This window comes from Chrysochloris asiatica, unplaced genomic scaffold (genome assembly GCF_000296735.1).
Source record: "Chrysochloris asiatica unplaced genomic scaffold, ChrAsi1.0 scaffold00007, whole genome shotgun sequence".
NCBI lineage: Eukaryota > Metazoa > Chordata > Mammalia > Afrosoricida > Chrysochloridae > Chrysochloris > Chrysochloris asiatica.
Window position 1 is genome coordinate 20,200,176 of NW_006408525.1, and position 26,091 is coordinate 20,226,266.

Sequence of the window (26,091 nt, forward strand, 5' to 3'; positions counted from 1 at the left end):
TGAATATTCCTGAACACTTAATTGTGCTCATGAGGAATCTGTACCTGGACCAAGAGGCAGTTATTCGAACAGAACATAGGAATACTGAATGGTTTAAAATTAAGAAAGGTGTGTGACAGGGAAGCAGATAGATGGCTAAATTTCCTCAGGGTGTCTGAACAGAAGGGAGAAAAGAATACCTATCATCCTGTGGGTGCTGCCGTCAGGTAGGTTTTCTCATGCAACTGCCCCAACAGCTCATGGGAGACAAGTGCTTTTAACCCATGTGAATCCTTCTCAATGGAGAAAATTGAGACAGAAGAATAAGCAACTTGTCTGAGATGCTGCAAAAAGGTTGATGAAAACAGCCTTATCATTGGACCGTTAACGTTAAACAGACAGAATCCATCAGTGACCAAATCTACCACAGAGTTAGTTCTTGGAGGACAGATTGCCAGTAAGAGATAGGAAAAGATGTCCATGTCACAGAACAACCAGGAGCTATTTGTGGCCCAAGAGATCAGCAGAGATAAAAACTATTGATAGGATCATAATGTCAGCTACTAAATTCCAAATGGTGGCAAAAAAAAAAAGTGTGTGTGTGACCTCATGTGTATCTGAAGAGAGACAGAGGTGAGACAGAGAGATCTGACTGACTCTTAAAAAAACACAAACCTAAACCTATTGCTGTCTAGATGATTGCAACTCACGGCAACCCTTTAGAACAGAATAGAAATGCCCCAGAGGGTTTCAAAGCGTAATGTAGTGGTTATGAGTCGGGCTGCTAATCTTAAGGTTAGCAGTTCGAAACTACCAGCTGTTCCGTGGGCAAAAGATGAGGCTTTCTACTCCTATAAAGATTTACAGCCTCAGAAACCCTGTACAGAGTTGTTATGAGTCGGAACCGACTCCATGGCATGTAACCACCACCACCCATCAATCTTTATGGAAGCAGACGGCAACATAAGTCTGTTGGTAGATGTGAGCCACTGACCACTGCATCACCAGGATTCCCTGTTCCAGCTCTAATGGATGGCAAATCGGGGTCCCTGTCGAGTGCACTGCTGTTTATACCCTGGCCTGTCTACAGTCCCTGGGGACCCCCCCAGGGGCTGCAGCAGTGAACCTGATTACTGATGAGGCCCTCTGAGTGCCATGGGAACACAAGGCCCCCTTCCTGGAAGGGCCCTGTAGCAGCTGCCTCCACTCAACCTCTCTCTCCCAGCCCACAAGAATGTGCTGGCCCTTTGCCAGTACAACGGCATCTGGTTTATCCTCTTTTTCCCTTTGATCTCACTGTTCTTTCTCAGGTCCCAGTTTACCTCTCCTGACTCCACTCTTGATAGTTTCGCCTCCCAACTGCACAGCTCCCTACTTTGCCTCCTGCCATGTGTTTGATTTGTTCCCAAGCCAGGTACCATGAGGTTGCAATCCCTCACTGGGTGCCTTTTCCTATTTTGCAGCCACAGCACCCAGGCTACTGGTTGACTTGCTAATGGCACCATGGCATGACATGAGAGGCAAAAGGGGGCAATCCTGAAAGCCTTGTAACCACCTGAAGGGAGCGCCACTTAGTAGTTACTATGAACCATGGCAGTTTCCATCGCCAGCTGGGAGAGATCATTCAGCAAATTATAAACCTAATACTTTTGTATTGGAGAGCCTCCATGGGTAGAGGCAGACTGAGTGTACCAAGAGAAGAAAGATCTGCTCTGCTGAGTATACAAAGAGAAGAAACCCAAGGGGGAAAAAATGACTTTGAGCACATCATCATCAATTTTCATCAGTGCGAGCAAGGACAGAGTCGCTGTCTCCCTCATGTACTGCCATAGTGTGTTAAGTAAAAGATGAACGAGCTTGACTTGTATTTTTGAGACAATATTAAGATGAAGTGATCTTAAAGATGGTTGTTAGATGTTTGAACGGGGACACAGTTTCTGTGCTTGCCACAGGCACTGTTTCCCATAGATGCTCATCTGTTTGTAACCTCGTATTGGCTCTGCCCTACCCAGTGTGGTCTTGGAGTGGGAAATAAACAGAGCATGGGCTGGTCGGTCCGAGGAACCCCAGGTGGAACCCAGGCAACAGCTGTGATATTCCATGACATTCTAGGGCCAACGACACTGCTGGAGTCCATTGTGGGCACAAAGGATTACACGGTTCTGACAGGGTCCAGTAAAGACAGAGCCATCAAAAGCGGGGCAGGTCAGATACCTGCAGAGGCTTGAGCAACAACAGGCCTGCATTCACAATTCTACTTGAGGGAGAAGGTGTCTGTTTGTGATCCTTGTCATAGATTGAAATGTGTCCCCCAAAAATATGTATTGTAAATCCTAACCTTTTCATTTGTGAGTCATGTTTTGCTTTAGTTACTCTATCTTTAAGAACAAGTTTCAGAGTCTCTTCTGTTTTCCAGGTCCCCTTCTGATAACATGTCCAAAGTTCATGAGACGGAATCCTGCCACCCTTGCTTTAAATAGCAGTCTGGTTGTACTTCTTTCAAGACAGATTTCTTCACTCTTCTGGCAGCCCATAATTTAAATGCATCCAAATGTCGTCAGTCTTCCTTATTCATTGTCCAGCTTTTGAATACTACATATGAGGTGATTGAAAACACCAAGGCTTTGGTCAGGTGCACTTTAAGCCTCATTGTGACTACACATCTTCTGATGAAAAGAGCTGAACACAAGATGCCAAAGGTCAGCTTGAGAAGACAAAGCAAAGTATTATGTGCAAAGACCTGGAGTTAAAAAACCAAAAGGGAAGACCGTGTTTGACATTTCTCAAGTTGAAAGACTGAAGAAAAAATAGAATTGAAGAATTCTATGGACTAAAAATTATGTTGGTCAACGTTCGACCATTGCAGAAGATAGCATATGGTCAAGAACAACGTTCTGGAAGCAAGTCTCAGCCTGGAAATCAAATGACATATTGAATTAAGCAAACTTGCTGGAAAAGATCTCTTTAAAGTGTTCAAAAGCAAAGCTGTCACTTAAAGGACTAAGATGAGCCTCAGCAAATTCATGGTGTTTTCAATCATCTTGTATGCATACAAAAGCTGGACAATGAATAAGGAAGGTTGAAAAAGAATTGATGCCTTTGAATTAAGGTGCTGGTGAAGAATATTGAATCTATCATGGACTGCCAGAAGAATAAACAAATCTGTCTGGGACGAAGCACAGCCAGAATACTTCTTCGAAGCAAAGATGGCAAGACCTCATCTCCTGTGCTTAGGACTTGTTATCAGAAGAGGTCAGTCCCTGGAAAAGGACATGATGCTTGATAAAAATAGCGGGATAGGGAAAAAGGAAGACAGTGAGGTAGGCTGATGCAGTGACTGTAACAATGGCCTCAAATGCTTGTGCAGGATGGGGCAGTGTTTTGTTCTGTTGCACACAGATTCACTAGGAATCAGAACCTACTCTAGGATCCTAAGGAACAACCGTAAAAAACATGCCTGTGGCTACAGTCCCATTTGGGAATGTGTTTTCTTTGCTATGTTAATGAAGCATAATTAGCATCTTGAGTTGATTAAGCTAGCAGGCAAGCAGTGATGGAGAAAGAGAGATACTAAACCACATGAAGATTGTCTGGGAGCAGCTCAGAGACACAAGGACCTTCCTTCAGAGCTGACTGGCCAAGAAAGCTATCCCCTAGAGCCAGCACTCTGAATAAATTTCTGTTTGCTAAAGTCACCCATTTGGGCTATTTCTGTTATGGGAACACTAGATAACCAGGACTTCTGGTGTGGTGCTGTGGATTGGCACTGGGCTGCGAACCACAAGGTCAGCAGTTCAAACCCACTACCTGCTCCTCAGGAAACCTATACAGGGTCCCTATGAGTCAGAACCAATTCAATGGCATTTTAACAACTGTCATACTTTATCTGCTGGGTGGAGGCTCTTGGAGGTCAGACTAGAGGTCTGCAGGTAGACTTTGCACCTGCTGGAGGCTGGGATTATCTCAAATTCCAGCCTCTTAATCCTTTGGGAAACCACAGGAGGCAGGGGATCAATGATCAGCTAGAATTGAAAGCTCTGAGAACTACAGGAACATCCACATGATGAGACCAGTCCACTTCCCCAGAGAAGGCAGAATCCTAGCCGTCAGTAAGGCCTTAGAAACAAAACTGAAAGCAATATCCTGATTCACCATCTCCCCTCCCCTTGTCCCCCACACAGACATTTGATGCAAGGCTTGTCTCTAGGCTCAAAGGAAAACATAAATCATCAACAAAAATAAAAGACAGGCAATCTCCCAGGTTTATAAATTTCACTTTATATAAGACAAATGATTTGTATCTAGTCTGTATGAAAAACAACAACTCACAAATCAGTAAGAAAAAGACAACCTAACAGTCAAAGAATATGAATAAGATATTCACAGAAGACATTAACAGTAAACTTTTCCAAAGATGCCCACTCTCACTGATAATCAGGAAATGCTCTTTTATGCCCTCTAGACTGGCAAACCCTTTAAAGCTTGGCAGGTCATGGGAAGGCAACGACTAACGGTGACTGCTGGTTGTCATAGAGCACTACCTCTTCAGGGCAATACTTAGAGCTAAAAAGATCAATTCTTCTATACAGAGATTCCACTGCAAGTCACTCAGCATACAATGGACTACTATGCAGCAGGTAAAAAGAAGAACCTCAGGATCAAGCCTGTCCCCTCAGTACACAGATTGATAGGATAAGACACTTAGACATTAGATATCTAAAATGGGGGGGGGTGTAGTATAAAGCCACAAAGTGGCTAGCTTACAAGTTTTCAAGAGGGAGTTTAGTTTTTAGAGTGCAGGGGAAGGTGGAATCCCCACTGAATTAGTTTTCATCTTGTCTAGATGGGTCTGGTGAAAGGTGATAGGGGTAAGACTCTTATGATTCAACAGTGAGTAATTAATTGTTATCATGACTAAATGTGATTGTCACAATTGTAAAGGTAGAAGATGTATAACAAAAATGGGGCGGGGGGTAGTTAATCTTACATTCCAGGAACAGAGGACCCTAGGACCATCAACAGGGATGAGAATGAGCGGAACATGGGATTCTAACCAAACCAGAGATGGAGACAGAGATGAGGACACAGAGAGATAGAGAAGTTGAGGACTCTAGACTCATGGAAAGAAAAAGGCTGTGTGCTGGCAGGCAGGAGACTGGCTTGCAAAATGTGTCCTTTAGTTGTTTAAATGATTATATATATCTGCGTATTTTTGTGTACATAAAAAAAAAGAAAGAGAGAAAGAATAGAGGCAAATACTCTTAACCTATGGCACATGGAGGGGATTGTAATCATTGCAGTGAAACAAAATACAATTGGTTGAGTGCAAAACCGAAGTTCTCCCATGTAAACTATCACTCAATTCACAATAAAAACTTTTGAAAAAAAGAAAAACCTCCATCTAAAGGTATCATGGAATCCCTGGGTGGTGCAAACAATTAACATGCTCAGCTTCTAACCCAAAAGTTGGAGGTTCGAGTCCACCCAGGAAAACTCAGAAGAGAGGTCTGGTGATCTACTTCTGGGCAAACCAGCCATTGACAACCCTGTGGAGCCCAGTTCTACTCTGACACACATGGAGTCACCATGCACTGGAATTGACTAGATGGCCTCACTGCTGCATAAGCCATCATCATTCTGGTAGCTGTGCCACTGTAGCTCTTAGCTCATAGAAGGTGACACAGGCTCTCCCTCCTCTTCACCTTGCAAACCACCCTAAGATTCATGACCCAAACGTACCATTATCCCACCACACTGTGAGGTGTGTGTGTGTGTGTGTGGGGAACTCTCCTTTTCCTAATCAACACAGAGACACCATGAGGTGTGGTTGACCTGCTAATGAAGCCATGACAAGGTTGTACAGATGGCCACTGCTAGGGCAAGAAGGGACAGTCTTGAGTTACCAAGTTTGAACCTGAAATCGCTGTCTTTATCCTGGAAAAAAAATTTACAATATTTATATACCTGCATAGATGGAAGCCACACCTGTGCCAGATACAACATGCAACTACTGTTGACGAAAATGAATTTGCCACTGTGATACATAAAATCCAAATTACCTTTGGAGCATTACTCAGCATGGCAGCAACACAGTGCACCAAATTGACAGGGGAGTGGTGGTGACACAGGGATACATAAAATCCAAACGCCCCTTCAAAGCATTACTGAGAGATCATTTTCTTAATTGATGGCCTTTAAAAGCACAAGAATCACAAAACGAACTACTATGTTAATAATGGTCTTCAACAACAACAACAAAATTACCTTTGAGGTCTCACACCATGTAAACATGAACTCAAATGGGCCAAGAACATAAAACGTAACATTATAAAACAGCTCAGAGACAAATAGGGGGAAATCTTCTGGATTTAGGACTAGGCAAGCAGTTCAAAGACTTGAAAAAACCCCCACAAGATCCATAAAAGGAAAAGATCAATTGAAGTGTGGTGATGAATTGCTTTTATGGCCTCCCCACCAAATGATAGGGTGGGTGGTGTGCCGTGGAGTTGGGTCTGACTCAGTGACCCTGCATAGCGTTTCCAAGGCTGTAAATCTTTATGGGAGCAGAAAGCCTTCTTTCTCCCACAGAACAGCTGGTAGTTTCAAACTGCTGACCTTGAAGTTAGCAGCCCGACTCATAACCACTACACTACCAGAGCTCCTTAAATGATAGAGTGGGATTGTGCAAATAATACATCAGTGGCTCACCCAGGATTGTTGTTGTTGTTGTTAAGTGCCATCAGGATGGTGGTAGTTATATGCCGTGAAGATGGTTCCGACTCATAAGCGACCCTGTACAGGGACCATGCAAATAAGGTGTATGGAATCTTAATGAGGGGATTCTGCCATCCTGCTAGGCTTAAAATGAGCCATCCCATAGGTAGAAAGGGGGAGCTCACCATTACCAAGAAGAATTGAGAGTGGAGTGCATCCTTTGTACTTGCGATTTCTTCACTGGGAACCTCCTAGACCCAGTAGACAACAGCCCATCAGATGTCTTTCAGTGGGTGAAAGTTTAAAGAAACCGGGCGCATAGCTACTTCACCCAAGCCACTTCTGGGGGGTAAGTCCTAAGCAAAGTAGAGTCAGCAGCCCCCTGCCCTCTCTTGGCCATCCTTGGTCTCACCCCACCAACCTACATTGTAACTGAAGAAGCCTGACTGGTTCAGAACATCCACGAACACAGACAGCAGGCAGGGCTGTTACAGAGGAAAGTGAGGTATTTAGAAAGTAGGCTTGGAAATGGAAGGAACTGCTTCTTACCCACCCTACCCTGAACGGGCAGCAAGGGTCAAAGCAGAAAATTATGGATAAAAGGCAGGAGACAGGACTGGCCATTTCCTGGGGGTTCCAAAGCCCCAGTCTCCAGTCTTCCTTGCTGGAGTGAGGAGACATCTTCAGGAAGGGTCCAGGAATGAGGACTAGGGAAGGTTAAGCAGGCCTATGCTAATCTCTCTTTGCTGAGAGCCTCCAGCCAAACAGGAATGTATGCGCCACAATTGGCAATAAGGCTCAACAGCCCCAAAGAATCTATGGAAACAGATTGCAAGAGTGGTTACCTCTGGTTGGGAAAGGAAATTTACCAATAAGGAAGCAAGAGAACTTTCCAGAAATATTCTGTTCATATTGTAACTAGCCACATGGGGTTATGGAGCACTTAAAATACGGCTAGTCCAAACTGAAATGTGAAAATACACACCGTATTTTGATATAATGGGTTAAATAAAATAGTACATCATTAAAATTAATTGCTCCTGTTTCATTTGGCTTTATTAATGTGGCTACTAGAAAATTTTTAATACGTATTTGGCTCACATTTGGAGTGGTGTTGTGGGCTAATACCATAAGGTTCAAGCTCACCAGTTGTTGTTGTTGTTGTCAGATGCCATCGAGTCGGAACTGACTCATAGCGACCCCATGCACAGCAGAACAAAACAATGTCTGATCCTGGGCCAACCTCACTACCGCTGCCACACTTGACGCCATCAAGGATGCCACCTGGCCGATCCATCTCGTTGGGGGTCTTCCTCTTTTTCTCTGACTCAGCATGACATCCTTCTCCAAAGACTGGTCCCTCCTGACAATATGTCCAAAGTATGAGACGAAGTTTAGCCATCCTGGCCTCCAAGGAGCACTCTGGCTGCACTTCTTCCAAAACAGATCTATTGGTTCTTTTGGCAGTCCATGGCACCTTCAGTATTCTCCTCCAACACAATTCAAAGGCATCAATTCTTCTACAATCTTCCTTATTCACTGTCCAGCTTTCACATCCATATAAGGTTATTGAAAATACCATGGCTTGGGTCAGGCGCACCTTAGTCCTCAAGGTGACATCTTTGCTCTTCAACACTTTAAAAAGTTCCTGTGCAGCAGATTTGCCCAATGCAATACGTCGTCTGATCTCTTGACTGCTGCTTCCTTGAGAGTTGATAGTTGATCCAAGAAGAATGAAGTCCTTGACAACTTCAATCTTTTCTCCAACGGTAAGAATGCTGTTTATTGGTCCAGTGGTGAGGATTTTTGTTTTCTCTACATTGAGATGCAATCCATACCAAAGGCTGTGCTCTTTGATCTTCATCAGTAAATGTTTCAAGTCCTCTTCACTTTCAGCAAGCAAGGTTCGTAACAACTACACTACCAGAACTCACCAGTAGCTCCGTGGAAACCCTATACAGGGTCGCTATGGATCAGAAAGGACTCAACGACACTTAACAACAACACGGCTCACATTATACTTCTTCCCCCCTCCCCCACCCCCCCACCCCAGGAAGGTGAAAAGGGCTTTTATACAACTGTACCAAACCACAGGAAATTTCACACTTTGCTGAGAACAAGTATATCTTTTCCTCACTCTTAATTTTTGTGTGTTAATAAAACTATAAATATGGCAGTTGTTTTTTTTTAACATGAGATCAGATGGTCATTTTGGTAAGATGGTGGGAATCTTATGAAATTAAAATTGAAAGGAATAACATTTTTATAATAGACATTTTACAGAGATCAAAAAATTAGAAATTAAACACTGGATACAATAGAGAAAGCATTTCTGTAGGGAGGAGGTTCAAATGTTACACTGTTTAAGGAGAGATCGATTTTTCTTCACTCGATATTATCGTGTACATTGTCAGGGTCACTTTATAAAGACTGGGTTCTAGCTGTGTTAGGGGTTTCCTTGTACATGTAGGCAGAGTTCATAGGGTTAATTAAAGACATTTCTTGCTCAGACACTTTGTGGTCTCAAAAAAGCATTTCAGTAACATAAGGGGCCTTGCCTCCCTTCTGATATCTAAGTGGATGTCAAAAATGTTTTGAACAATGACTGCATTGTTGTAATATATGAATAGTACTTTCATTGGAGGACAGATTGCAAGAGACTACATTCAGTGGAATGTGTGCTTAAAAATCAATTTTATGCTATGTTCATAGTTTACAGTCACACCTGGTGTGCAAATGAAAGCAGTGCTCAGGCAACGTGTGTCGTTGGGGGCCATTGGTGCCTTCTACTGCACTCTTCCCCATCCTTGGTTTCCGTACCCTAGCCCAGATCCAGTGCAATCACAGCTTAATGAAAAGTGGAAGAGTTGGGATATATGCATTTAAAACAGGTCCTCGTATGGCACTGTGGGATATTTATTGGACTGATAACTGCAAGGTCGGCAGTTATTTTAAAGAAATTGATGTATAACTTTAAAGAAATTGCAGTTCAAACTGACTGCGGTCACACCCATGGGAAGGTGATGGGGCTTTAAAATTTTTAAATGTTAAAGTCCCATCACCTTCCCATGGGTGTGGTGCTGTGGGTTAGTGCTCTGGATTACAAGGTCGGCAGTCACTACCTTGGAAACCCTACACAGGGTCACTATGTGTCAGAACTGACTCAATGGCACTTAACCACAACCACAAGACCTTTCCATAGCCTCCCTTGAAGGAGTTGACAGCCCACAATGACACAGATTACAAGGAACTCCCAAGTGATATGGATATGGGTTATAATCACGACTATCAAACGAGATACAAGGAGCTCTGGTAGCATAGTGGTTACGAATCGGGCTGCTAACTTCAAGGTCAGCAGCTCAAAACTACTAGCTGTTCCGTGGGAGAAAGATGAGGCTTTCTGCTCCCGTAAAGATTTACAACCTTGGAAACCCTGTACCGGGTTGCTGTGAGTTGGAACCGACTCCACGGCACAGAACAACAATAACAACACTGTATCAATAACAACACTGTATTACTGGAAGCTTCCAGTAATTTACACCATCTTGAATGGAACTCAGACTGTAAAAGTGTTTCCATATGTGTAGAGAAAGTATGCAGGAAATTCGGGTCTGGCAAACTCTCTCAAGATGACAGTTCTAGAAATTTAACATACCTAGGGAAGCATCTAGCTGCAGACTCTCCCTCGTGAATCTTGTATGGAGCAGAAATAGCCTCATGGAAGAGGGAACAGGAGTTGAAGGGAAGGGTGCCGATTCAGGACACTTGTCCTGTGACCCTTTGATGGGACCACTGGTGGTGGTGGTGAAGTGCCACTGAATTGGTTTTGACTCACAGTGACCTTGTATAGGGTTTCTGAGGTGTGGTGCTGTGGATTAATGCGCTGGACTGCAGTCAGTTTGAACTGCAAGGTCGGCAGTTCAAACTCACCAGTCGCTCATCAGAAACCCTATGGGTCGGAATCGACTCAACAGCACTTAACAACAACAAATCTTGGTGGGAGCAGAAAGTCTCATCTTTCTCCTGTGAAACAGCTGGTAGATTCAAACTACTGACCTTGCAGTTAGCAGCCCAACTTGTTAACCCCTACGCACCACGGCTATTTGATAGGGTCACTAAGGTACACAAAAGATCTAGATCTTAGCTTTCTACAGTCAAAACCCCCCATGTTTCTGCTCACTCACAGAAGTCTCGTGCATGTCCAGGTTGGAAGGAAATGTTGACTAGGCTGTCATTTAACAGGCCTGTTTTACAAAGAAGCCAAGATCAATAGAGGTTAAGTGACTTGTCCAAACTCACCTATAGTTGGTAGTGGCAAGACTGGCAATTGCTTCCCTGTCACCTAACTCAAATTCATGAGCCCCATCTGGACACACAAAGCATGACTAGTAAGGTAGAAACACACCATTTGTTTCCAAAGGGTGAATTACCTGGTAGAATACTAGTATCTTTCATCTAGCCAGACACTGCTTTAGTTAGCAAGGCCCACTTGAGATTACATCCATACATTGACTTGCTGTACAAAAAAAAACAGCCTTTTCTCTCAACACCCAGCTTGTCAACCATTCCTGTTGACAAGTCCACCTCTACTTAGGTAATTCCCTCTATCATCATCCCCTCCCTTTAATATGGCAGGCATTCCTAAACTGTGGGCCTTGGCATCGTTGTGGGAGAGTTCAAAGCCATTGTTGCAAGAGTTATTGAGTATTGTAGATTCTGATGTAAGACTGCTTCCTCAGGTTCCCAAGGCTGTAATCTTTATAGAAGCAGATCACCACGTCTTTTCTCACAAGGAGCTACTGGTTGGGTTTGAACTGCCAAGGTTTTGGTTAGCAGTCAATCACTTAACCATTTAGCCAAGGCTAAATGATGAGTAAAGTATGACTCACAATAACCCTATAAAACAGTAGAACTGCCCTATAGGGTTTCCGAGGCTGCGAATCTTTATAGGAGCAGAAGGCCTCATCTTTCTCCCGTGGAGTGACTGGTGGATTTGAACCACTGACCTTGCAGTTAGCAGTTTTGCTGATGAGTGTAGTTAAGTGCCGTCGAATCAATTCTGACTTACAGTGACTCTGTATAGGGTTTCTGAGGAGTAGCTGGTGGGTTTGACCACTGACGCTGCAGTTCAAACTGACCTTGCAGTACATGCTTATCCTACAGCGCCAAACCAGGCTGATGAGTACTGTCTGCAAAATAGCTCACCACTCTGCAGCGATGTGAACATTTACTTGGCGCATGGCTACGTGCTATGCATCTTCTAAGGAAACCTCATTTAACCTTTACAATAATACCAGTTATATCTGAGAAAAGTAAAGTACCGCTTAAGTCCCAAAGCTCCTCAGCTAACATGTTGATTCGTTTGAACACAGATCTCTCATGCTCCAAAGTTTTCATTTGAATATTAAATAACTAATATAACATGGGGCAGGTTAAGAGAGCTTCATACTCAGAAGATTGGGAACCACAGCTCTTTAGGAAGGATGCTTCCCTAATCTCACCGATTCGTTCTTGTTTTGATTGACATCCTTAATGGTAATGCACCTTTCTCTTGAAGCTGAATCTTTGGCCTTTCCTTATATCATCTCTCTTGTTATTATTGTCGTTAAGTGCCATCGAGTTGGTTCCGACTCATTGTGACCCTGTATAGGGTTTCCAAGAAGTGGCTGGTGAAATTGAACGGCTTACATTGCAGTTCAAACCAGGCTTGCGGTCTAGTGCAGAGCCACACCAGAGCACCACCATCTCTCTTAGGGAGAATGAAAGCCAAGTTCATTCATCTTTGTATCCCCTTTGCAACCTCCACAGATTGCACACATACTACATACAAGGCAGGGAAAATAACTAAAACAGATGAGGGCATTCTTTGATTATAATGCCCAAATGTATTGCCATTTTCTATTACTACTGTCATTTAGACTGGAGATCCCCAGTGGAACGCACAGAGAGATCATCCCAAATTATGTGTAAATCATCTTTTAGAGGTTATGAGACGAGTCTACATTTTATAACTACTTATGATTTCCACCCAAACACCTCCTGGCTTAGAAATCCTTCATACAGACACAGTGTCTAAGTTGCTGATACTATCTGATTCTCCTCTCTGGAAAGTGGTCCATGAAACCCACTCTCTCCTCTGTGTCACTGGACCCTCAGCCCTGAGCATTAATTACATTCAGTATTGGATGCAATGCTCTGAGTGCCCCCAACACCCCAGGTGCAGCTGTCTCCCAGGCCAGTATTCAGGGAAGTATGTAGGAGGCTCGCTCCTCTTTAGGTTTCTCCGTGGATTTCTCCCTCCAAGCCTCCTTGGGGCCCCAGACTACTCATCTAACCTTCCTCGGGACAGGCTGTATGTGGACAAGGGAAGAATGGGTGGTTTTCAGATCCAGAGAACAATGGTTACCTCTTCTTTCCTCACAAGAAGACTCTGGACAGCCCTACCTTTGATGGAGAAGGGGATGTCCAGCAGGCCCAAGGACTGGACTGGTATCTGGGTAGTCCACCATCTTGGCAACAGGCCAGAAGAGAGAATCGGTTCCAATGAAGAGGCCATTGAGAAGGGATCATCGTGTACTCTCAAATCAATCCGAATCCTGCCCAGATACTATCTGAAGGTTCCCAGTGATCAGCCTTACCCTAAAGGAAAGCCTGAGAAGAAGAGCAAGCACTTGTCAACCTGCCAACAACCCAGCAATAAACAGTATTAGTGACCGTCTAACCAGACTCAGAGGTTAGGTAACATGCCCAAGATCACGTAGTCAGTAGGTAGAGGAGCCAGGGCTGTAACCCAAGTCGATCTGCCTTTAAACTTCTTGCTCTTTTCTATCAGGCTAAAGTGGGGATCCCATAAATCATAGGCTTGGGGTTATCTCTGACCATATCAGGAAGAACAGAGGACAGAAGCTGGACAGTGTCTGCTCCATGGCACTTGGAACACCCAGTGGGATCATATGTTGATTTATACTTCCACCCCACTAGATTACAGGTCTCTTGAGAGCTCAGGTTTAGGGTTCTGTGGTCTCTATATCCACAGCACCACAGATGACGTGCTGTTTGCTCTCAGGAATGTTTGTTGAACATTGCCTGAGGTTAAGTATGGGAGCAATTAGGCAAAACTAATTTTTTGACAGCAGGACAGGGCTCTAGCATAAGAGGATAGATGACATGGGCAAATGTCAGGCCAAAGGATCAAGAAATCTACTCTCGATGGATAAATGGATCACTTTTGACAAGTTGTTGTTGTTAGGTGCCATTAAGTTGGTTCAGGTTCATAGTAACCCTCTGCACAACAGAACCCCACCCAGTCCCGCACCATCCTTACAATTGTGATGTTTGAGCCTATTGCTGCTGCCACTGTGTCAATCCATTTTGTTGGGGTCTTCCTCTTTTTTCATTGAACCTCCACTTTTCCAAGCATGATGTTCTTCACTAGGAACTGGCCCCTCCTGATAATACGTCCAAAGTATAAGAGATGAAGTCTCACCATCCTGGTTTCTAAGGAACATTCAGGCTGCACTTCTTCCAAAACAGGTTTATTTGTTCTTCTAGCCCTCCATGGTACTTCCAATATTCTTCTCTAATACCACAGTTCAAACGCATTGATACTTCTACGGTCTTCATGATTCATTGCCCAAATTTCACATGAATATGAGGTGACTGAAAATACCATGGCTTGGGTCAGGTGCACCTTAGTTCTCAAACTAACATCTTTGCACTTGAATACTTGAGAGAGGTCTTGTGCAGCAGATTTGTCTAATACAATACATCATTTGATTTCTTGACTGCTGCTTCCATGGGTGTTGATGGTGGATCCAAGCAAATTGATGTCTTTGACATAGAAACATAATTACTGCAGATTGGGTTGCATCCTTGTAGCAAGTAAGGGATCTACTTTGTTTACTCTTTTCCTGGGAAAACTCAAAGATTGAGAAGGTTGCTGGAGGAGATCTGATTAGCATCACAAACCATGTGTACTTTTAGGATTAACTTCCACAACTTCCTTTCAGGTTGGAGGGCTCTCAAGGGTCTTGATGTGGGACTTGGAGGCTAGGGGTTAGGGTAGTAGAGCTTGTCTGTGGAGGCACTGAAAGATAGTAAATAACATGAGGAACCAGATGTCTCCATCCAAATCCCATCGACTGACTGACCAGTTCTATTGTCATTTTGTTAGCTACCCTGACTTACATGGGCTGTGAACTGCAAGGTCAGCAGTTCAAAACTACCAGCTGTTCTGCAGGAGAAAGACGAGGCTTTCTGTTCCTGTAAAGATTTACAGCCTTGGAAACCCTATGCAGGGTCACTATGAGTTGGAATCGACTCCATGGCACATAGCCACCTGCCCCCCTGATTTATGGAGACCCTCTTGTTCAACACTCTCCAGTCCTGCACCAGTCCCTGGAGCTGTTGTGGGTTGGTCTGTTGTGGATCGAACTGCTGTAATTCAAGGTTTTCATTGGCTTGTTTGGGGAAGTAAATCTCCAAGCCTTTCTTCCTAGTCCGTCTGTCTAGAAGCTCCATTGAAACCTATTTAGCTTCACAGCCTGGGCTTTGGACTAGTTGGAAATAGTCAAAGCCCACAGAAACAAGGGCAGTGTTCACATTGCATAGCAACCACACAGGCAGAGAAGCCCTGCTCAAAGATGGCAGCCAATCACACTGCTTTGAATGTGTATTGGCCTCCATCTTGAGTAGACTCAGAATCCCCCACACAAGAGCTCTGGTTACTATGCAGACAGAATGCTGCCTTTGTTTCCATGGGCCATTATTGAACTATTTTGAACCGGTTCAAAGTCCTGACCTGTCAATAGCAACAGCAAACTGCCATTGATTTGACTTACCCCACTGAACTTTACCCTCAAAAAAGAAAAAAAAAACTAGGCATAAGATGTTACCACCTGATGAGTATTCTAGCTTTCAGGAACCAACAAGTTCAAAATCTTAGAATTCTAGCTAAAAGAGGAATTTGCAACTTTTTATTTCTTTTAATAAACCAAGTAGAGTTCTCTCAGACAGATCTATTCAGGCTTTTTCCTCCCCTACCCGACCCAGGCCCACACCCCATCTGGTGTCCAAAATTGGATCCTGACCACAGACTTAGTACCATGACCTGGCTGGGTGGCTGGGCTAAGGGTCTGTTTGGTGGTACCCAAGCCTCCTCCTGTTAGGTGCTGAGGATAACCCATCACTTATATCACCGAGGGAACCTAATTTGTGTGACCAACACAGTTTGATATTTACAATCTCCTGGCAACACCAGGAAGGCAGCTTTACTCATTGCAGCAAAGCCAGTGACCATCACATTCTGGGCCTGCCAGCTCCCATTCCACCACTCCCTGCATTCAGAACAGTGCAATCCCAGGAGTGGGTTATTGTTACAGAAAGTCGAGTGCATTCTGACTCAGAGCCACCCTACAAGCAATGAACCACCCCAAAAGGTTTCCTAAACTGCAATCTTTATGGAAGCAGAACACTTGGTGGGCTGGAACTTGACCTTTTGGTTATCAGCCAAGTGTTTAACCATTGTGCCACCAACGATCCTTCCAAAACCAAACTCACTGCTGTCGGTCGAGTGGATTCCCACTATCATGGCTCCTTGTTGTTATTGTTGGTGTTGGTGTTAAGTGCCGTCGAGTCGGTTCTGACCCACAGCGACCCTGTTCAGGGCTCCTTAGAAGGATCTAAAACAGTGTCTGCTAGTAGCTGATAAGGGAGGGAAGACATCAAGTTTAGTGGCTTAAGGGAAAACAGATCCTCAAGCTTATCTCAGCTCCGGGACAGTATCCTAGAGACAGGGCCCCGCCACGGCCTTGGCCCTCCTTCTCAAACAAGACTGCTAAAGGCCCGCACCCCTGGCACCCTACTTGCGCAGGATGAGAAAAATACAAACTACAGGACCAGAACCGGGGTCAGCGCAGGGTAACGGCGGGCGGTCAGCCGTGATTCAGCCCGCGCGAGCCAGGCCGCCTTTTCCTGTTTTTAGGGTACGGAGTACTACTTCCCAGCGCACGCCACCCAGAGAGGTGAGAGTGCCGCGGGCTCAGTTGAACACCCAAGATCTCCTGGGGAAAGGGGGGAGCAGTCCCGCCCCCTTCTCATCCCCGGCGGGTACCTGAGAGAGCGGACGCCCTGCAAGATCGCTTCCCGCCAGTCTCGGACGAGGACGACCCGGGCCCCCAGCACCCCCGGGCGCCCCGCGCACAGTCTCCCGAGGCGCAGCATCCCGACGCAGACAGCCATGGCTCGCTTTTGCCCCACGTCCCGGGCCGAGTAAATTTTAAAGTGAGCCAAGGCGGGGCAAGCGGGGAGCGGGCGGGGAGGCGGAGAGGGTCGCCTCTGCCTATGGGGTGTGGAGGACTCGGCCTGGCGGGGCGGGGCGAGGCGAGGAGGGGGCGGCCCCGCGCCGAGCCACCTTCCCTCGGACCCGCCGCCCTCCCCCTTCCACCTTCGCAGAACTCCCTGGTTTCTGTCTAGCTTCCAAGGCCCGGGAGGCAGCCCCAGGCGGGTCTCGCGTGACAGCCATTGGGGCCTAGGTGTTGGGGTGCAAGGGTCTGTGGATGTTATAGAGGGGGAACCAGGCGCGCGAATACAGGGCGGGGCGGCAAGGCCAAGACCCGTCCCGCGTCCGGTTTAGTGCGCAAGTCACGTGCTGGCTCTCAGGGTGACGAGCCTGAGGCCAAAGGAGCCAACGCAGAACAACCCCGAGGCGTGCCAGCTGGAGTAGAGAGCCCTGGGGGGAGGGGAAGGAGGAGAGGCTGCCAGCACAAAGGGTGCGGCGGGTGAACCCCCTCCGGCCGTCCTGCGAGGGGCTGAGTCTCAGTTGAGGCCACGAATCAACGTATGAGGAACCCAGCTGGTACTCCCCTCTCATCCCTTCCTCTGCATCTCCATAGTCACGTTGGCCGTTATAGGTAAGGTGGCATCAGGGACGGTACCTGTTGATCTTCTTCAGTCGGCCTAACTCCTTCTGAACTTACAGTGCCGGTGCGATGCCCGGAAGCATTGAATGGAAGGCTAGACTTTTCTCCCTTCCATGCGTCCTAAGGTCTCCTGAGCTCCTGGTGTGGATGGGGCACTAAGACCAGAGCAGAGGGAGAAAAAAGGTCCAACTCTGAAAGGGTACTGGCCAGCCAGAATGGCATAATTTGTACATGTGTTAGGTCCACACTATCTTGACCTAGCCTCGACCCTTCCTCCAGAGGAGGAGGAGGAGAAGAATGGAGGAAGGTTCTGGCAGGGTGACCTCCTTTGCCTGACCTGAGCAAACGTTTTTAGCAAGGCCAATCAGAGGGAAGGCTAGGGTAGGGCTGGCCTGAGGAGACTTTTGCCCTTTCTGGGAACAGTGGCTGCATTGAGGTCACAAGGAGTCCTCTCTGCTCCCCTTTATGATCCTCAGAGTCCCTTCAAAAATCCCTGGAGCCCTGGCTTTAAACTTGAAATTGGGGGTGGCAGGAAGGAAGACAAAGGAGAGAGAGATTTTGAGATGCTGGACTTAATTAGCCCAGTGCTCTCTCTGCCTCTGATAGCTCAGCCCAGAGACTATGTGTGGGGTACTGAGAAGTCCTGGCTACTGGCCTTCCTGGCAGGCTCTGCCACTAGATAGCTGTGTTGTTGTTGTTAAGTGCTGAAGAGTCACATTCCGACTCATATCGACTCTGTATAGGGTTTCCGATGAGCCACTGACCGGTGAGTTTGAACTGCTGACCTTGTAGTTCAAACCGACCTTATGATTTAGTGCATTATCCTACAGCGCCACACTCTTTTCACTTCCAGAAGGTTCCTAGGGAGCCACATGTCCTGGAATCACAGCCACCAGTTTCAGGACAGATACACACGCCACATGCCAGGTTCTTCATCGACATTATCTCTGGTCCTCTCAACCACCCCACAAGGATAGACATACCATGGTATGGGTCTCTAATTTTATGGATGAAGAAACAGAGAGGTTCAGCTGCTTTCCCTGGGTCAAGGACATGGGCACAGTGAGGCTCTACCAGAAGGGCAAGCCAAGACTCTGCCAATTGTGACTTGTGGCAAGTCACTGGGTCTCTCCAGCCTTATTCTCATCTGTAAAGTGGGGATCATACAGCCTCACAGAGAGTGTTAGTGTGAGATTCTAGTAAGGTGACACAGACCTGTATTTGGCTAGTTGCCCATGATTGTTAGCTTGTCTCTACCTTCTCCTTCCTCACCTGCCTACATTCTAAGATCTTCCTCTGTGCTACAGTTGTTGTATATTGTTGAATACATTTCAATTCTTGGTGGCCCCGTTGGTTAGAATGGGGCTGCCCCATGGGGTTTCCTAAGGTGTAGTCTTTACCGGAGCAGATCCATGGGTCTTGGAGACGCTGGTGGGTTAGCAGCCGCCTGCTTCACCATGGCACCATCAGCCTTCTTTCTCCTCCATTCTAAATACTGGAAACCTTTCTCAGGAAGAAGAATTCTTTTTCCTGTGTGCAAAGCTTTGAGGGTCCTGTTAAGCACCTGCTACATGGAGAGGGAGGAGGGCAGGGTGGGAGAGAAGTGTGAAGGAAGCTGACGTCAGAATCACTGAGTCATAGTAGCAGAACACATTGACCCCATAATTTCAGTGTCTTTGTGGGGGCATGACAGGGCACACCAGTCATGCATGCCCTCTGACTCCCTGTCCTTTCCTATCTCATCAATCTCAGCTTAGGCCAAGTACATCTGCTATGTATTGCACGTGACCTGTGAGTTGGCTAGCTGGAGAAAACCCATTATTACTCTGTCTACTTTGTCAATAGCCTTTCCTTCTGTGTGTCAGAAACGGACTCAAAATGTAAAAATCATTCATTGATTTTTTTGAAAAAGAATCTTAGCTTCAGCCTATGAATAAAGTATACATAGACAACAGAATGCAAATTATATTGACCTTAGACTGCAAGGGGACTTGACAGGAGCTGAGAGATAAAGAAGCTGCTAATATCCTTATCTTACAAATGGGGGTATCTAAAGATCCTGTGGATTACGGTATGAAATAAAGTTATCATGGCAATGACCGTTGTTAGGTGCCTTTTCGACTCAGCAACCTTATGCTCAACATAACACAACACTGCCAGGTCCCGCACCTTCCTCAGAACTGTTACCCTGAGCCCATTACTGCTGCCATGTGTCAATCCATCTCATTTCATTGGGGGTCTTCCTATTTTTCCACTTTACAATCATGATGTCCTTCTCCAGAGACGGGTCCCTCCTGATAACTCGTCTGAACTATAAGAGACGACAGCCCGACATCCTGGCTGCTAGGAAGCATTCTGCTTGTATATCTTCGTACACAGATTTGTTTGTTCTTCAGGCAGTCCATGGTAATTTTGACATTCTCCTCTAACGACGTAACTCGAATGCATTGATTCTTCTCTGGTCTTTCGGATGTCACTGTCAAATATGTATCAAAATAACCATAAAACTGTATTGTTGTTGTTGTTATTCAGTGCTGTTGAGTTGGTTCTGAGTCATAGCAACCCCATACAGGAGTTCCGAGAAGCAGCTGGTGGATTTGAACTGCCAACCTTATGGCTCGTAGTCTGGTATTGATCCTACAGCGCCACACTGGAGTTCTAAAGCAGGATTAAGAGGACCTGAGAGGGAAGTTGTTCTTAAGTGCCATGAAAGCAGTGGTCCAGTGCTTATCTTACAACACCACAACAGGGAAAAGGGAAGATGGGGTACAAATTCTTACCTGTCAAGCAGAAAGGATGTTGTTGTTGTTGTTAAGGGCCATCGAGTCGGTTCCGACCCATAGCGACCCTGTACAGGGTTTCCGAGGGTGTAAATCTTTACGGGAGTAGAAAGCCTGATCTTTTTCCCGCGGAGCAGCTGGTAGTTTCGAACCGCTGACCTTAAGGTTCGCAGCCCAGCAGAATAAATTTATTATTCAGAGGTAAGTGGCAGATGTTAAAGTAGAAATGGTTAATATTGTTGAAATGCGTTCCCTTTGGGACATGGACCTGGGTAGGGGCAGAGCAGTTTTTATTAAAACACTTTTTTCTCACCTTGTTTTCCTAAGAAAGTGTACATAGTTTACCTTCATAAAATGCTTTTTTTTTTTTGAACAGGTCTGACAGAATGACAGAAGCCTTCTAATGAGCCCCATTGGTTATTGGCCTGCTTTAGGCATTTTCCACTGGAGAGCATCAAGGGCAAAGGGGTTAGTGAAATCAGCATTGAAGTCAGAGCTGGGTAGAATCCACTTTTCCCTCAATGACCTTGAGCAAATCTCTTTTTTTCTGTTGCAATTGGCAAGTTGCTTTCCCTGCCCCCTGGGGTTTTTGTGTTCTCCACTGTGGTTTCTCAAGATTGGTTATACTAATGACCCTGGTACCTCACTCTTCCCTTTACATTGGGACTTTGGAGTTCCTTGAGTTTGGTCCATGTGAATTGCTTTGACCAGTGGGATTTTAGCATAGCCTGTGGCGTTGAAGGACAGCTAACCTCAAAGTTGGTATTTCAAAACCATCAGTCGCTCCTTGGAAACTCCATATAGAGTTGCTATGAGTCAGAATGGATTCGATGACATACAACAACATGTCTGTGGAGTCTTGAGGGAAATAAAACAAAACAAAAAGCCCATTGCCATAGTGGATTCCAACTCATGGGGACCCTTCGTGTCTTAGAGTAGAACTGTTCCGTGGCTTTTCTTGGTCGTAATCATTACAGATGCAGATGCCCAGGCCTTCGTTCCATGATTACCACTAGGTGGCTTTGAACCACTAACTTTCAGTTTAGTAGATGAGCACAAACCATTCCTGCCACTCAGTTCTTCTGGCTTGAGAAGAGACTTGGGTATTTCTACCTATATTCTTGTTCTCTAGTCTCTGGGTGGTACAGATAGAAAGGTTGGAAGTCCCTCAGAGGTGCTCCACAGGAAAGGTCTGGTGTTGATGTACTGGAAAATCAGCCGCTGAAAGCCCTGTGGAGCAGAGTTCTGCTCTGACACACGTGGTCTTGCCATGAGTTGGAATTGACTCTTTGACAACTGGTTTCTTGCTATCTGATCTCACCATGACAAAGACAGGTGCCAGGAGGAAGATAAGAAACACAAAGATCTAAGCTGAGTCATCTCAGCCAAGCCCCCCTACAGCAGCCAGCAACCAGCAGCCAGCAGCCAGCCACCTCAACTTGTTTGACACATGATGACATAACAGTGAAGATCAGCAGAGCCATTAGCTGACCTGCAGCTCAAACCACAATAAGCGTGATTGTATGCCACTATTATTTTCTGATGGCTCGTTATGCAGTATTGCACTGCCAAACCGAGCTGATCTGAGCACCTAATAGTGGATGGCACAGAGCAAACATCCAGTAACTTTTACCTGGAGAATGAATGATGGCATACCTTTCCTTGCTTGCTTGTGCAGATTAGAGAAAAGTGTGAATGTAAATGACTGAGACATAGCAATCCTAAAACCAAGCCACAAGTATCATTAAAACTGGCTGTTTCCCCGGAACATCTTATTAAAGAAAATTTAGATTTAAAGAAAAATGGCAAGAATTTTGTAATACCTACCTAGAAGCCATCATTATCCTTTTAGTACATTTCTTGATGATACTGTATTTGTTTTCTTTTCCTGCTGCTGTAGCAAATTGCTGACAAGTTAATGGCTTAAAACAATGCGAATTTATAAAAGTTCTGTAGGTCAGGTCTTGTGGTTAGCAGTCCAATGCTTATCCAACAGGACTACACCAGGGCTCTAAAAGGGTCATATATTTTACAGCCTTTTCCAGCTTCTAGAGGTGGTTTCCTTTCCTTGGCTTATGACCCCTTCTCCCATCTTCAAAGCCAGCAGCAGCTAGCCAAGTCCTCAAGTCAATATCTCTCTGACTCACTTTTTAGTACTCATGCTTATTTGGGCCCTTCTGTATAATCCAGAATAATCTTTCCATTTCAAGGCTCAGACTCTTCACCATGTCTTTTGTCCTGTAACATAGCTTAGTTACAGGTTCTGGGGATTAGGGTGTGGACATCTTTTAGAGGGGAGGGCATTATTCTGCCTGCCACATATCTGTCTTATTTTTTATTCACTTTAAAATAAATTGAGGTGACTAGTACCTTTACTCCCAAATACTTCAACATCCATACCATCAAGTAGAGTCCCACATGTTCAAGTAGAGTCCTGGTACGGTTCTGTAGGATATGGCACTGGACCACAAGGTCGGTTTGAACCACAACATTGATGGTTCAAACCCACCAGTCATTCCTCGGAAACCCTATACAGGGTCCCTATGAGTTGGAACCGATTCGATGGCACTTAACAAGAACAACATGCTAAAATAGAGTCAGCAAAAGGGAGGAAGACCCTCAACAAGATGGGTTGACACAATGGCTGTAACAGTGGGCTCAGAAATTGTGAGGGTGGCGCAGGCCCGGGGCAGTGTGTCCTTCTCTTGTACTTAATGTCACTTTGAGTCAGAATCGGCTTGATGACACCTAATAATAAGAACAACATGTTTACAGTTTTTTTCTTTTGAGGTAAAATTCACATACAAAGAAATGCACAATTAACTATATGCCTCTGTTGAGTTTTGACCGATGGCTATACCAGTGTGTAACCCAAATTCCCATCACTGTATAAGCATTTCCATCATCCTCATATCCCTTCTCAGTCAGTGACCTCTACCTTAAAGATCCCTGTTCTGATTTTGCCCAGAAAAAATTAGTCTTACCTTTCTACAACTTTATATAAATGGAACCACACAGTATGTACTCTTGTGTAAAAAAATTTAATGGTCCTTTTAAAGAATTGTTTTCACTGTGTGTGTGAAAAGGGAGATGTCTGTTAAGAAATATAGCCATCATGAAGGAGAAATAAACAAAACCAATTGCCGATGAGTGGATTTCGACTCATAGTGACCCTCTGGGGCAAAGCAGGACTGCTCTTTAGAGTCTCCGAGACTGTAAATCTCTCTGGGAGCAGACAATTTCATCTTTCCCCCATGAGCAACTAGTGGACTTGAACTACCAATCTCGTGATCAGCAGCTCAACGTTTAACTCACTATACCACCATGGCTTCATTACAGCAACTCTGCATAGGATTTCTGAGGAGCAGCTGCTGGGTTTACACCACCGACCTGTTGGTTGGCAGTCCAGTGCTTATCCTACAGCACCACACCAGGACTCCAAAGATAGATGGGAAAAAAGGAGAGACTGCTAGCAGTCACGTAAGAAAGAAAAGAGGGGCCAAAGAGAAGAGTTCTCATTTCGAAAGAAATTGGGGCACAATATGTATACTCCAATCAGATTTAGTTTTTGTTAAGTGCCTTCAAGTCAGATCCAGTAACCAATAGGAAAAAAACAAAAACCATCCAACCAAACACCGCCCTTCCCCAAAGGCCATTGTAACCTTTGTTCTAAAAACAGATGTTTCTGGTTTGCAAACTGAAACTGAAAATAAGGAACTTGCTCTGAACTGTTGAGTAAAATTATTTTTATCAAAAACAGTCACCAATGGAAGACAGGCAGATGTGATCTGGAAAGGTTTATGTTTTCTTTCTAAATGGTTCAAGATTGAAAATCTAAATAAAACACAATGCCAGCAACTGACTAAAGCTGTGAATACCTTGATTTATAAAGAGTATAAGATAAGAATTCCTTTCTTTGGATAATTTTTTTTTTTTTTTTGGCTTTTCTTTGTCAAAGTCAGGAGCTAAAGTCAAAGACATTTGGGATAAAGACCTAGTGATATCAAGCCAACTATAATTTATCTTCCTTTATTCAACTTGATTCAACACAAATTCATTAAACAGTTATTTGGCACCAGGCATAGTGCTAGGGCTGGAGGCTGGAATGTGAGTAAGACAGGGTATCTGCCTTCAAGGAGCTCACTATTTGGTGGATAACATCAACCTTGACTGACAGTGGTGTATGGGTGGCCAAAACTTATGATCAAGAGTGAGGGCTTTCAGGCCTTGACTATGCATCAGGATGCTTCCAGATGCTGTGTCACACCCAAACAAATCCATCTTGCCACTCTGCCATTCACGGTGTGTGGGCTAGTGTCTTTCTTCAGTGGGATTGCAATTCCAGGCACCACACATAGACACAACCAGCAAAGACACAAGGCAGCCCAAAAGCCTTTCTCTGGAGCCCCCAGAAGACTCCCCTCAAAGTTCATTACCATTATGGCTGTCATTGCCAAAACCCTTAATGCCAAGTAGGACATACACAGGCATAATACAGACAAAAAGTGCTATATGTTGTCAGCAGGAAGGGCTCACTTTCTGTTAAGGTGATCAGGCAAGTCTTCCTGGAAGAGGTGTCATCCAGACTGGGCCTTGAAGGGTGAGAGGATGTTAACTAAAGAGAGACAGGAGGGGATATTCCACATTGAACAGCATGACCAAAGGGGAGGAGATGGAACATTCAAGAGAATGTTTTACAGTTTTGCAGGGACCATTCCTTGAGTGCCATCTAGGAGCCAAGAGCTCTGTATATTTTTCTAATTTAATCCTTATTAAAAGGAAAGAACATACTGAGCATTTCTCAAGCTGAGGGAACTAAAGAAAAAATTCAGGCCTTGTCTTGCAATATTGGAAGGCTCCATTGACAAAATACTGAATGATGCAGAAAGCATCAAAAGAACATGGAAGGATGATGCATGGAGGGGATTGTAACCATGGCAATGAAGTGATATACGATAGGATGAATGTAAAGCTAATGTTCTCCCATGTAAACTATCACATAATTCACAATAAAACATTTTTTAATGTGAATAATATTTTTGAAAAACAACAACAACAAGGAATTAAAACCCTATCACGACCAGTGGGATGTAAAAAAAAAGAGGGAAGGAATACACAGTCACTATGCAGAAAAGAAAGGATCAATGTTCAACCATTTCAAGAGGTAGCATAAGTGCCAATGATACGGAAAGAAGAATTCCAATGTACACTGAAGGTACTGGCAAAGAATAAGGGTCGGAATTTGGTGGAATACAAATTGAAATCTTTCAATAAACGGATGCAACACTAGAGGCACTCACTCATCTATGTCAAGAAATTTGTAAGACGGCTACCCGGACAACTGATTGGAAGAGATCCATATATGTGCCCATTCCAAAGAGAGGTGATCCAATGGAGTACAGAAATAATCAAATAATACCATCAATATCACATGCAAGTAAAATTTTGCTGAAGATAATTCAAAAACAGCTGCAACAGTACAGCTATAGATAACTGCCAGAGGTTCAAGTTGGATTCAGACCAGGAAGTGGAATGAGGGATATCATTGCTGATGTCAGATGGATCTTGACTGAAAGCAGAGAATACTTGAAAGAAGTCTACCTGTGCTTTATTGACTATGCAAAGACTTTCAACTGTGTGGATCATGACAAGCTATGGATAACATTGCAAAGAATGGGTATTCTAGAACACTTAATTGT

At 44.8% G+C, this 26,091-nt stretch overlaps 1 protein-coding gene across 1 annotated transcript in view; it reads right to left on the minus strand.

Moving 5' to 3' along the window:
* Positions 1–16,932, minus strand: part of ACSF2 (acyl-CoA synthetase family member 2) — a 38,976-nt gene extending 22,044 nt beyond the window's left edge. Inside the window, exon 1 of the mRNA XM_006832463.1 lies at positions 16,805–16,932. Coding sequence (XP_006832526.1) covers positions 16,805–16,932 — 128 coding nt within the window. The remainder of the gene's footprint in view (positions 1–16,804) is intronic.
* Positions 16,933–26,091: the final 9,159 nt, after the last annotated feature.